This window comes from Argentina silus (assembly GCF_951799395.1).
Source record: "Argentina silus genome assembly, chromosome: 10".
Taxonomy (NCBI): domain Eukaryota; kingdom Metazoa; phylum Chordata; class Actinopteri; order Argentiniformes; family Argentinidae; genus Argentina; species Argentina silus.
The window spans coordinates 8,479,340-8,492,961 of NC_139664.1; the positions used below are offsets into that span (position 1 = coordinate 8,479,340).

A 13,622-nucleotide genomic window follows, 5' to 3' on the forward strand; every position below is an offset into this window, starting at 1 on the left:
AACATCTGCAAGGAGAGTCTACAAGGCTCTACAACTGAGAATTGTAATACTGTATAGACACACACACAAAGTATATATACAGTGAAGTTTATTTAAATAAGTTAACATGGTTAGCATTGATCAAACCCTTTCAATTGGGTGTCTATGCTGCAATCAACACAGGACTTTTGGTCAAAATTCTATTCTACTATTCTATAGATTAAATAGATCAAACCACCTTGTTTTGAAGGCATAAGTAGAGGAAAGTATCATTTGAGATCACAACATAAAAATAATTTCAAATCTCAATTCAAAATCAAAAGTGCAAATGACTCACAGTGTCTTTGACATTAAGAAAGCTAGGTGACATCACCTAATAATAAGTGCTGCTCTCAGAATAGAAGAAAAGCAAGTTCTCAGTCCACTCAGATATCCAATATAAAAACAGTGTAAAACAATCCTTTAAGAAAGAGGGCAAGAACGCTGATGAACAGATAGCACTTAGTGTAATAACATCACCGTAGACTTCAGCAGTGCAATTGAATTATTTTGTTTCGGAAAATGTCAAAGAGTGACCTATTTATATGCATTTTTGCCTTCAAGAACATGGTATTTTCATACAGTAATTGCCCATTTTATACTTGTGGATGATGGGAAAATGCAAGGAATATAACATGGGGAATGACTGTCAGTGACTGCATTTTTGGACCATCAAACAGAATGCAAAATACATACATTCAGGATAAATAAATGTAACTATGTAGCACAGTAGTGTTCTAATTTGAGAGTATAACTTGAATATAACTTGAGAGTTGACGATTTATGATTCTGTATCAGTGTCAGAGTTGTCCATGTTGGACACAGTGGAGCTGTACCACTCTGCGCTCTCCTCCTCATCCCCTATTCCTCCTCCTCCTCCTCCTCCCTCTCCTTCCCCTCCTCCTCCTCCCCCACTTCTCTCACTCAGCATGTCCATAGCTGCTTGGTGGTAGGGATGTTTGCGCTTTGTGTGTCGGCGGAGTGTGTTGCGCTCGGCAAAGCGTGTGTGGCACAGTTGGCACTGGTAGGGCTTCTCCCCGGTGTGTACCCGCTGGTGGCGCTGCAGCTCGCCAGCTTCCCTGAAGCGCTTGGCACAGATCGGGCACACAAAGTTCCTCTGGCCTGTGTGGATGTGCTTGTGTCTCTGTTCAAGGACAAGACTCAACTTAATAATCATTGTTATGGACATTTAACACATAGGCCTACTGTGTATTCAGTGTGTGGACAAAGTGGGAATCAGAACTCACAACTCTGAAGTTGCAAGCACCACCATGCTTAATAAATCAACTGAGACATCAGAACCAAGGCCTGGATACTAGTCTGTTTGTGCTTGATCACATTGACTTGAGTGGAGTTGGTTGAAGCAGAAACAAACTGGTGCCCAGGCTACTGAAATCCATGGACACAACACAAAACACACACAAAAACATGTAACATGCATTAAAACCCCTATCGGAAAACATCTAAATAGATTGAAGTGTTATAACACGAAACCACCATACCACAATCAAACCATGCATGTACAATATAGCTGAGATCACCTGCAGGTGGCTGGAACGTTTGAAAGCCTTGCCACACTGCTGGCAGACGTGGGGTTTGCTCTGGGAGTGGGTGATGGAGTGGCGCTCCAGGTCGGAGAGGTAGTAGAAGACCCTCGAGCACAGTGGGCAGTACAGCACTCTGCGGGGGCCCGAGGGCGAAGAGGCCGGGGAGAGGGGGTCCAGAGGGTCCAGGTCCCCAGGGTTGCTGATGGGTGCCAGAGGAGGGGAGGGAGGGGCGGTGGAGGAGAAGTATAGATGGTCGTCCAGTGGGAGAGGTTCTAAACCCAGGTTATGAGAAGTGGGCTCAGACTCTGGGGAAGGGGATTGGGCGGCTGCCCCGGGGCTGGGCTGATCCGAGGGGTCAAAGGTCAGAGAAGGGGATTGTGGGTGTGGAAGTGGAGGGGATGATGTTTTTTTGACAAAGGATGGTTGAGTGTGTTCCGTTTGGGTTTGGTCTGTAGATAGTGTGACAAGATCAGGGTTGGGGTCAGAGGGGTTTGGGTCAGTCTGACTGTGGGAAGCTGAGCTGAGTGTAGCTGTTTCAGACTTAGCAACAGCATGCTTGGTGGGAGTGGGAGAGGGCACAGAGGGAGAGGTCAGTATGGTGGGCGGGTTAGAGCCATTATTCACTCCTGATAGGATAATAGGGGGGTTATTAGGAGTCAATCTAATGACAGGGTGAGGGTGATTGGAAGACAGGGAGGACCCTAATGTGTTAATCTGACCAGACGACAGGGAAAGACCAACCGAGGATGAGGAAGCAGTGATTTGGGAGATCCGACCTGTAGAGGGGTTAATGACAGCAATGGGAGAGGAGGTAGAGAAGGACTGACCGGAGGAAGAGGGGAGGGTGGAGAGAAGGAGGAACACTGGCCTGGAGGTGACGGATGAGTTTTGGGTGAGTGAGAGGGGGAGAGAGTAGGTCAGAAGGCTGGGGTTAACCTCAGGCTTGGACTGGGAGGTAGAGGGGAGCTTGGAGGAGGAGGATGGGAGGAGGAGGATGGGAGTGTTAGTGGAGGGGTTAGTCAGGATCTGGATGGGAGTAGCAGACCCAGAAACCTGGGAGACAACAGCACAAGCCCCATTGATAGCTTTCACATCTGGTTCTAGAACCTTAGGGGGTTCTGTATTCTTTAAGAGTTCCACATTCTTCAAGAGACCAGTATTCTTTAAGAGCTCTGTGTTCTGTGATGGTTTGGTAGAAGAAGCAGCAGAGGGGTTTTCAGATATCACATTGTGCGTGTATGGAGTGTTTACTAAGCTTTGGCTGACGTGTGTGTGTCCCAATGTAGTAATATGAGACACCCCATCTTCTTCTAACTCCTTCGAGTTAGACTGAACCATTGGCCGGTCCGAGGGAGGGTCATGTGATTTGGAAGAGTCTATTTGGGGCACTTTGTGTCCATCTGGGGTGAGTGTGTAGGGGATTCCCTGGTCATCAATCAGGAGGAGGTTTTCAGAGTCACAGTCGAGAGAGGAAAATGAGCTGAAGACTGAGGTAGAGAAGAAGGAAGGAGACAGGAGAGCACCCTCAAAGGTGTCTGCACCATCCATTCTCAATATAGAATCCTCTTCATCATCACCATCATCTTCCTCTACTATATCTCTATCTCCATCCCCCTCTACCTCGTCCACCTCCATAAGCAGTGAGCTCTCAGCGTCGCCCATAAAACGCCCACACCTCCTCTCCTTTGAGCCACTCTGTTTCTTCTTAGGCAAACTCAGATCCAACACTTCTACCTGTTCCTCTTTTCCTCCTTCCTCCTCCTCTCTTCTCTCCTGACCAGCTTTCCAGGGCCAGACTGTCTCCTGGCCTGTTCTCTCAGCTCTGAGATGCCATACACTGGGAGGCAGAGGGAGAGGGACCAAACTCTCCTCTATTTTCCCTTTATTGTCTTTTTCTTCCGTCATCCCTCCTACCCTCTCTGTTTTGGCTGTGTCAGTGTTGGAGATGAGAGGCGTATCAGAGACAATGGGACTGTGTGTGTTTGCAATATCATTATTTTTCAGAGAAGTATCCCTCTCTTCTTCTCCTCTCTCATCCCTCTCTTCTGTCTCCATCCTATGGAACGGTTCTTCAATTCCTTGAACACACACTGCTTCTATGTCCTCATCAACAGTCACTGTGGTTGAGATTAGGCCCATAGAAATCCTATCTATATGCATTCCTGTGGCGTGGCCTTTTGAAATGATACCTGTTGATACTGGTTGGGATCCTGATAAACACTCTGTATAATCAGAGTGAGGCGGGTCTTTGGTAGTTTTTATGATTGCCCCTTTGCACAAGTCAGACACATCAGTTTTGGCTCTGACTGGTTGATGCACTCCAGTCTCAACTATGATTGGCTGGTTGAACCCACCAGGTTCACCCGTGTCCTGTGATACTGGCTCTGAAGTCCCATCAACCTCAGGCTCTCTCCCATGATTTGATTGGATGGTCCTCCTGAAGGGAATCCGTTTGGGAGAGCATGATTCGAGGTTACCTGGTGGAGGGTGGGACAGGGTCATGTCCAATGGCTCATCATGGATCTCCTCCGGCACTGTCCCTAATCTCTTCAAGGACTGGCCACTATTCCCGTCATCTGAGCCACCATTGGTCAGGACCATGGCCAACAGAGAATTCATATTGGAACATGTCTATACATCTGTAAAATAAGAATAAACTATTTAGAATCACAACAAATTATGAAAATATATGTGAGGCTGAACGGGACACTTTACATTATGTGGCTCTTATGCTTGTGTGGTAAATCTGTAATTACTCTTGTAACAACATTAGGTCTCACTGAGTAATAAGCAGTGTTTGTTATTACAAGTACTTAGTACTTACAATTAATAACAAAACACACCAGTAATACATTAAATAACTTTATTCCAAAACTTCACCATCAAGAGAAATTAACCATTGATTTTTTATTAGATTTTATTGGGTAGTCTATTAATACATGCTCTCCTGCCATGGATATCAGACACAAAGCAGCTAAATTAAGGTAGTTGATGAATTAGGCTCAATTGTTGAATAATCAAGATCTTAAAATATTATGTTATTATTGTTAATTAAGTGATTAATTAAATTATTAAAATAGATTGAAACTATTATTAATTTCTTAGGTCAATGTTAAACTATAGCCTACCTCATTATAATCATAACTAGATTCATACTATCATCAACACATTACTACCTTCGGATGATGATGATCATCATCATCATCATCATCATTTAATGCAGTTCTATTTCACTCAAGTTGGGACATGAAGTATTATCTAAGTCTATATAGGACTACAACGACTAATGACGAACGTCATTATTATACGCTTAATCATTATTAGAAATATATGATTTTTAAGACAACGATGTAAATTACGTAGTAGGTTAACATTTCTTATTGTAATAAACCTGATTTTCTCAATGGCCTATCTGATCTGCTTGATCAAAGTCGCCAATGACACAGAATAAACGCACCAGTGTCTGCAGCGAAGGGTTCGAGAGGCATGATGTCAGCGAAATCATATTATTCCGGGCCAACCCTAGCTGATATTCTGTTTCGCTTTTGATATGCGTCTATAGTAAAACAAATAAACGACTTTCGTGAATGTATGTTAAAGGTTTTTTGTCAACATCATAACAAAACTAATATGTGCTTTAATTCGAACCCTTTTCCGAATTTGTGCTGGAATAAAAGGCGACGCTGTTCGCGGGGGACGCCATTACGCGCAGTCCGAGGTCCGAATATGACCAATTTGTATGGGGTTGCGAGCATAAATGTATACAAGACTCGAACCTGGGACAATGTGTCGGCACAAAAACTAACATTATATCTCATTTGAAAAGGATGCAGCGTTTGCTTGAATCATGGTCACATTTCTGCCATAATAGACATCCCTCTCGGACCTACAACCAGCCATTTTATAGAGTCGAGGGTTCGAGCCGGGGAGAGCGCAGCCCGACAGCTGGCTTAGAAAGCCAGAAACTTTACCGGCGCATTGTAGTCTATATTACCGCCTCCCATTTCTTTACGAACGCATGTCATTACAACAGGTGTAGGATGCATTTATACAGTGGATACATTTAAAAGTGGATTTTAAACTGCATACTCCACCCATAAGAGACACTCGGTGCATAGGCACTGGCTTACCCGAGCTGTGGATATTTCCGGAGGACCAAATATGAATGAGCGTAGGGGAGATGCTGCGAGAGCTGGGAGGGAGGGGGAATGTGTTAAGGTGTTGCAGCTTTCTGGGTCCGACTAGAATCTATGCTGAGTTGAACAGTAGGAGGACAGGCTATGAGGCTATTAGGTTACACTCAATAGAATTTTAATTTGACTTAGGGAGAAATAATCAGCAAAAATGTAGAGTGTGTGTGTGTGTGTGTGTGTGTGTGTGTGTGTGTGTGTGTGTGTGTGTGTGTGTGTGTGTGTGTGTGTGTGTGTGTGTGTGGTGTGTGTGATGGATTGTGAGACATTTGAGTATGTTTAATTTAAATTCTGTGAAACGTCAAAATCATTACATGGGTAAAGAGTAAGACAAAAGCACATATTATTTAAGCTTGTTTTATTTCAAAACATTCACATCAATAGAGCTTACAAGCCACAAGGCCTGATGCGTCAACAACATGACAAAGAAGATGGAGGGGGATGAAATATGTAACACAAAACAAACAACAACACTTTTAGAGAAATCCAAGAGGTCACAGTGAGATATCACAGGGTCACACATAGCCACATAGAAAACAAACAGGAAGTGAACGTTTGATCTACACATATCATTAGAAGCTGTATAACTACATCCATGTATTGTCATGTATTGTTACATGTATCATCATCTATGTATTGATAATAGGCCTATATGTGTTATTGGTACAAGAAGAAAGATAGCAAAGCAAAGCAATACACAACAGAGTATGGGATGAGGTTGGGGTATCACTCTATGTCATCTGGGTCGCAGGCCTCGAGTTCCGACACCAGCCGATGAGGGAACAGTTTGTACTGGAACCAGGTGGGTTCTATAGGGAAGAAGGAGGAAATGAAAAAGATTGAGAGATGTTACCTCTTTGCTGTAAATATTATAAATGGTCTGATACCCTATTTACACTGCAGAGCCCAACTGAGCCGAGCTGAGCTATACTGTGCTAACCTGGTTACGCATCCACTATAGTTGCTGTATCAGTGCTAGAAAGGACAATGTGAAAAGAAAATATCTGAACCAGTCCAGTATGGTTCGGGTCAGCCCTGTCGTGTGTGTAAAGCCAACCGGATCTAGCAGGACTGTCTCCTCTGACTCACCTAGGTAGCAGGGGGGTGGGCTGAGCGTCCCGTCGAAGCAGGCCGTGGTTGAGGTGAAGCTGCACTGCTTACTGGGGTGTTTGCAGTAGAACGTCACCTTCTCCCCATGTGGAACCACCGCATCTGTGATGTCATAAGGCCAGCGCTTCAACCCACCAATGATAATACGGCTCCGCTCTGCAGGGATTGGACAGCGTGCTGAGAGCAGAAAGTAAAGGATGTAGGACAAAAAAAAAAAAGAGAAAAGGGGGAGTGAGAAAAGAAACAACATTCACAATTGATATTTGTCAGGTTTCAGCAGGTAAGTCAAATGTAGACCAACAGTGGTTGAATGCTACCCTACAGGCTTATCTCACCTCTGCAGTAGGGGGGGGGGGCGCTCCAGCTGCCGCTTGACAGACAGGTGATTCGGTTGGGCCCGTCCAATAAGAAGTTCTTCTTGCAGAGGTAGTGGATGTCAAAGTCCACTTCGTACTCTACCTTATGGACGGCCACCACATAGCCCTGCTCCACCTCCCGAGGGGGCACACAAAACACCTCTGCCACACAGGAGAGAGGGACACACTATTCATCCACCTTATTTATTTTTACTGGAGTAAATTTGATTGATTATGACAGACCCTAGCCCCAACCATCTAGGCACTTGTGTACCAGCTAGACAATAGAGTCAGAGACGACTTCATGTCTATAGGTCCTCTTTGCCTTCTGATACGACAAGACTAGTGGAATGTTCGCCTTATTACATGCACCGGTTTGAACCAGAGGGTGGCAGTAGAGTACTACAAAACAGAGCAGCTTACATTAGAGGTAACACACACACACACACACACACACACACACACACACACACACACACACACACACACACACACACACAGACAAAGTAGAATGATGTGAAAGTGAAGAGTACAATATCCGCCTCCTCCACAAAACACACATGCACACACACACACACACACACACACACACACACACTCACACACACACACACACACACACACACACTCACACTCACACTCAAAAGGCACCATTCCATCCACCCACACACCATCACCCATACTCTCTGGCTCTGATGCTCTCTCTTCTCACAAAGCTATCCTTGAAACACACACACACACACACACACACACACACACACTACATGTTAGGAAATACACACACTCACTTTGACAGATGGGGTGAGGGTAGTGCCAGGTTTGGTTAAAATGACAGAAATTTACACTGCTTCCCACCAACTCAGATCTGTTTGTGACAGAAAGAGAGAGAGAGAGAGAGAGAGAGAGAGAGAGAGAGAGAGAGAGAGAGAGAGAGAGAGAGTTAGTCACATGGTTATGTGACTAACTGACTGGAAGGACATTGGTATGCCACCTCAACACTGACGTGATGTGAGATGTCCTTCATTTGTCTCAGTTTCATAATGTCTGTATGTTGAATGCATCATTCCATCTGACATATGCACTGGGATCTGATACATTAGATATGTCACACTGAATATGTGAGTCAATTCAAGATTAGAATACCATGTAATGTAATGACCTAGTTAGCACTGTAATGTTGGAAGCACAGTTTCATAAATCAAATGAAATCACTCGCTCTCTCTCTCTCTCCCTCCTTCCTTTTTCCCATCCTATTTCTCTCTCTCTTTCCCTTTCTGTCTCGCTCTCTCACTCACCCGGACAAACAGCTGTAGAGAATGGAGGTTTCTACAGCAGCGTTGCCCTCGATGTTGAAGGTGTTGACCACCTCCTCTGGCAGAGGGCAGGAGACCAGGGGGGAGGTGGGGGCTACTGTGGGGCTAGTCGTCTGGGCTCCTAGGGAAGAGAGGGAGGAGGGGAGGAGAGATGGGGAGGAGAGGGGGATGGAACATAGGGGGGGGAAGGTAGCATGAGGAGCACACATTTGGTAAATGAAAAAGGACAGAAAATCTAGAGAAACATCTGGATATGTGCATTCTCTCATGTGCTCTTCATCTGAGTTGACCTGTTCTCACACACACACACACACACACACACACACACACACACACACACACACACACACACACACCCTATTAAGGGCACGGCTGTCAGTGCACCAATGGTGTTTATGTCACATATAATTCAAAGAGAGAACACAGCCATGCAGCAGCCAGCTTCCACACGAACACACACACACACACACACACACACACACACACACACACACACAGGTTCTACATTTGATGCAGCTGACGTATTTTCAGTATATACTTAATGGGATTGAGAGAGAGAACACAGAGAGACGAGGAGGTGAGATGACACATGTGACAGTCATCAGTGTGACAGCTGTCCCTTTTACCTACAGCCACTAGGTCAGGGTGGAAGTAGTCAGGGAGAGAGTTGGCTACCGGCTATGCCATTCTATTCTATTCTCAAACCTAGAACCAAACACCACGCTTCAAATAATAACGAAATGAGCCATCTGAAGTGTTAGTCATGTGTGTTGTTTGGATTGTCTTTTATGAATATCCTCTCTACACACTGAACTCTAAATATGTATACTGAATAATACAATCCAAATAGCTAATTATATAATGATAAATACATGATAATTGGTACTGGACTGTATGTTTTCTCTCATACTGAGAGACATCAGCTGTGGTTGTGTAACCGCAGGCAATGTTCATTCCTGGAAGTAAGAATACCTCTCATTCGTGGAAAATATAAATATCAAGAGAGGTGCTTCAGAGAGAGGTTGAAGTGACCTCTGTTTCATCAGGAGAGATGTTGGGTAGCTGGATATGACGGAAGCAGGTGGAAAGAGCTCTTGCCTGTAGGAAATCTTACTCACAGACACAGCAGGGTCGGTTCAGAAGAGTGTTTGAAATATAGACACATACACATATATAAGTAGAAGAGGGTGGGTTGAGTGAGGGCTTAGCTGGGGAAGCAGTGCCTGGAGTTGGGTTCAGTGTTTTAAAGCTGCCCCTCTGTTCCCTGCGTGCCCCAGTCTTCCAACACCCACACAAACTGATGCGTGACAGGTAGCAGAGTACCACGGCTCATAAAGGTGAAGAGAGTGAGGTGTCTTAAAGGGAAAGAGAGTGAGGTGTCTTAAAGGGAAAGAGGAGAGCGGACAGTGAAAGTGAAAGCAAAGAGACGTCCCTGGAAGACCAGATGCCAACAGCACCCTCCCCTGGTTTTAGCTCAACCCTCTACTGGCCAACTTAGATCCATACACACACACACACACACACACACACACACACACACACACACACACACACACACACACACACACACACACACACACACACACTCACACACACACACTCACACACACTCACACACACACAAACACATACATACACAAGCACATGCACACACACACGCACACACACACACACACGCACACACGCACACACACACACACACACACACACACACACACACACACACACACACACACACACACACACACACACACACACACACACACTAAATAGCCCAGAGCTGCTTGCATGTCCTTGGCTCTCTCTGTGGGGAGAGACCTTATCAGGGGCCCCTCAGATGGAAAAGGATGAGAGGAGAAGAGGATGAGAGGAAAAGAGGATGAGAGAGGAGAGCATAGGAGAGGAGAAGAGGGAACAGAAAGGCCTGGAGCTGCATGAGCAAGTGAGCTCTCTGACTCTGACTGTGATCTGTCGCCCACACACACATAGCCGCACACACACACACACACACACACACACACACACACACACACACAGACGCGCACACACACAGACGCACACACACACACACACACACACACACACACACGCACAGAAGCACACACACAGCTCCTTGACACTCTATCTGTGATCCACCGCCTACACACACATTCAATGTATACACAAAATCTCTCTCTCTCACTCTCTCTATCTCTCACTCCCTCTCTCTCACACAAACACACACACACACACGCACACACACACACACACACACACACACACACACACACAAACTCTTTGACATTCTGACAGTGATCTACCGCCTACTACCTCTCAATAAGCATGAAAGAGCCCAACTCAAACACACTCATATACACAATTGTACAGGACGGTTACACACACATACTCACACAGCCTACCTACTGCCTGCTTCTCAGCGTGAAATGCTCTGAATTACTGGGAAACAGATACACAGATAGTATGTAATCGTATCCTATAGAATACACTAAGTACACTGAGCACAAACATACACATACTGTACACACACACACACACACACACACACACACACACACAGACACACATAGGATTAGTGCACAGTGCTTATTCATCTCATTGGCACACACACTCCAATAAACTAATCAACCGCATTCTGATAGCAGCCGCTATCAACAGCTGATTGTCCAGTTGCTACGGAGATGAGGAAAATGGGACCCCAGTTGCAAAATGTCTCAGTCTCTACGCAAACAAACAAGCTGCCAAAACAATCACACCATCACAAAAGCTTCATTCCTGAGTTTCACGCACGCACATACACACACACACACACACACACACACACACACACACACACACACTAACACAATGACAGAACAAGCTGTAACCCGTAGAAACAGTGAGTATGGAGAGGATAGTGTTCTACTCAATGTGCTTTTTAAATTGTTTTACGTTGTTCTAGATGCATTCCATTATTTTCTATCTGTTTAGTCGGAATTCTCGTCTAGTCTGTTGCTGATAAGATTGTTGTCTAACTCAAGTCATTGTTGTCTAACTGTCAATTCCACACAGAGCACTCTGGCTCTCTGCTCTTGGACCCACCTGTGCAGATTGGGTCGTCCCCACTCCATTGTCGGTCACCTTGGCAACGGCGGATGGCTGCATCCAGGCCATTGGGCAGCTTGAAGCCCGGGTCACAACGCACCTGGAGGAGGGCAGAGAAGGAGGGAGTGGGAGAGAGGAGGCGAGCGACGGAGTTGTTTGAGGGGCTCAGAGGCCAGGGACAAGCACGGCCTGGAGGAGGAAGGAAAGGTAAAGAGGGATGGGAGGAGAGAATGAAAAGATAAGATGATTGAAAACAGTACAATGACTCTGAATGTGTTACTAGTATAGTTACTAAGCAGGACAATTGGACTAACAAGCATAAGAGCCTATTTAGAAGGGCACTCATGATGTTGGGAAACATTAGGAAATGCTAAATGCTTACATCTGGAACACATGGACATAATTAAATGCTTTTGTTTATAGTTTCTTTTCAACATCATGCATCTTATGTAGTGTTGTGTAAATAAAACATACCATATTTACTGCCACAGCAGTCTTTGGTAATGTCCCAAGAGGAACACACACACACACACACACGCACACACCAAACACACATCCCTTGTACCCGGCACCACACAGCTGAGCCCACACAGACAGTCAGTCTTAACAAGACACACACACATAAACACACACACACACACACGCACACGCACGCACGCACGCACGCACACACACACACACACACATAAATAAATACCTGGAGCCACACAGCTGAGACCACACTGGCCGTCACACAGACACTGGCGCTTGTTGCCACAGTCATTGTCCTGTTTGCAGGGTTTGGGACACGTCCTCCTTCTCTCGTTCCCCAGTAGTCTCTCTGGACATTCATCTGATGTCCCCTCTAGGAAAGAGAGAGGTGGAGAGACAACAAGAACATCTGAACCTGAATCTTTATGTTTTAGGAATCAGAAAATATGGGATGAGAATGTGACACTTTGGAGAGATTGAATTGAGATGGGAATCAGATGTAGGGCCTACCCTGTTCAGTCAAACCTACTGACTAGGTTTCAGGTATCAGTCCAAAGAAAACCTGGTTATCAAGTTTAAGTCAATGCATTTTTATTTACATTTTCCGGTGTAGCATAAAACACATCATAAAAATGCACCCTCCACACAGCATGTACTGTACTGTGGCCCAGCACTGACACACCCTAAATGTACAGCACATCTGGAGGAGGGGGAGAAAGGGGAGAGAAAGGGGAGAGAAAGGGGAGAGAAAGGGGAGAGAAAGGGGTCCCTCACTATAAGATGTGAAACATGTGTGCTCTCATGCTGACATTAGCACGTGTGACCAGTCTACACACACATACCCTATTATGGACATATACTCATGCATACAGTACATACACACACATGCAGCACCCCCCGCCCCCACCAGCACACACAAACACACACACTTTACATTCAGAGTGTCACTGAAAACACACACCCAACAAAATCCATGTCAGACCAAGCCACACAGGAAAACAACAACAACAACAAACACTCAATCAAGTGCACAGATAATACAAATAAAATTCAAGTCTCCAAACTTGAAAATCATGTGATTTGACCTCTCCTGAAGGCCAACATACCTGGAGCCTGTAGGGATGCAGAGCCAACCAGAGCCCACAGTGACAGGAGCAGCAGAGCACAGTCCATCTTCCTAGTCTGGCCTCAGCCGATATGAATGAGGGAGAAACACTCACAGAACATTTTGAGGAGAGGGGAACAAAGGGTGGGACAGGGGGGAGAGGGAGGGCGCATCCCAGAAACACACATCTGGTTCGTGTTGAGTCCTAGAACACTGGGTAAAATTCCATTGTGAGAGACCTTTCACCCATTTCTGTTGATATAACAGGGAAATGACAGGGGCACACAAACCCACCCCCACACACAGCAAACAAACAACAAACAGCTGCAATAAACTGCAGTCTACAGATCAATCAGTTCCAGGATCTGTTGTCATTACCTGTCTTCCATATGTCATCCATATGTCGATGTGTAAAAACAAACACACACACA

At 45.4% G+C, this 13,622-nt stretch overlaps 2 protein-coding genes across 2 annotated transcripts; both read right to left on the minus strand.

The window, feature by feature from the left end:
- Positions 1-87: 87 nt before the first annotated feature.
- On the minus strand, positions 88-4,127 carry LOC310811193 (uncharacterized protein). Its single transcript, XM_083679285.1, has 2 exons — positions 1,560-4,127; positions 88-1,162 (listed from the first exon to the last, which is right to left on the minus strand). Exons 1-2 carry the CDS (start codon positions 4,065-4,067, stop codon positions 800-802), a joined length of 2,871 nt encoding a protein of 956 aa, XP_083535411.1. The 5' UTR covers positions 4,068-4,127; the 3' UTR covers positions 88-799.
- A 1,986-nt stretch (positions 4,128-6,113) lies between these two features.
- ntd5 (ntl-dependent gene 5) lies at positions 6,114-13,267 on the minus strand. Its single transcript, XM_083679313.1, has 8 exons — positions 13,193-13,267; positions 12,313-12,459; positions 11,613-11,804; positions 8,517-8,655; positions 8,010-8,086; positions 7,201-7,383; positions 6,845-7,042; positions 6,114-6,564 (listed from the first exon to the last, which is right to left on the minus strand). Exons 1-8 carry the CDS (start codon positions 13,257-13,259, stop codon positions 6,482-6,484), a joined length of 1,086 nt encoding a protein of 361 aa, XP_083535439.1. The 5' UTR covers positions 13,260-13,267; the 3' UTR covers positions 6,114-6,481.
- Positions 13,268-13,622: the final 355 nt, after the last annotated feature.

Bases quoted from the DNA above. Each gene is read 5' to 3' on its own strand.
- LOC310811193 (XM_083679285.1), bottom strand. From the start codon at position 4,067: ATGACCCTGTCCCACCCTCCACCAGGTAACCTCGAATCATGCTCTCCC. The intron at 1,163-1,559 runs GTGATCTCAGCT...GTCCTTGAACAG, and splicing joins AACGTTCCAGCCACCTGCAG to AGACACAAGCACATCCACAC.
- ntd5 (XM_083679313.1), bottom strand. From the start codon at position 13,259: ATGGACTGTGCTCTGCTGCTCCTGTCACTGTGGGCTCTGGTTGGCTCT. The intron at 8,087-8,516 runs GTGAGTGAGAGA...TGTCACAAACAG, and splicing joins CTCTACAGCTGTTTGTCCGG to ATCTGAGTTGGTGGGAAGCA. The intron at 6,565-6,844 runs GTGAGTCAGAGG...TCTTCCCTATAG, and splicing joins CCCACCCCCCTGCTACCTAG to AACCCACCTGGTTCCAGTAC.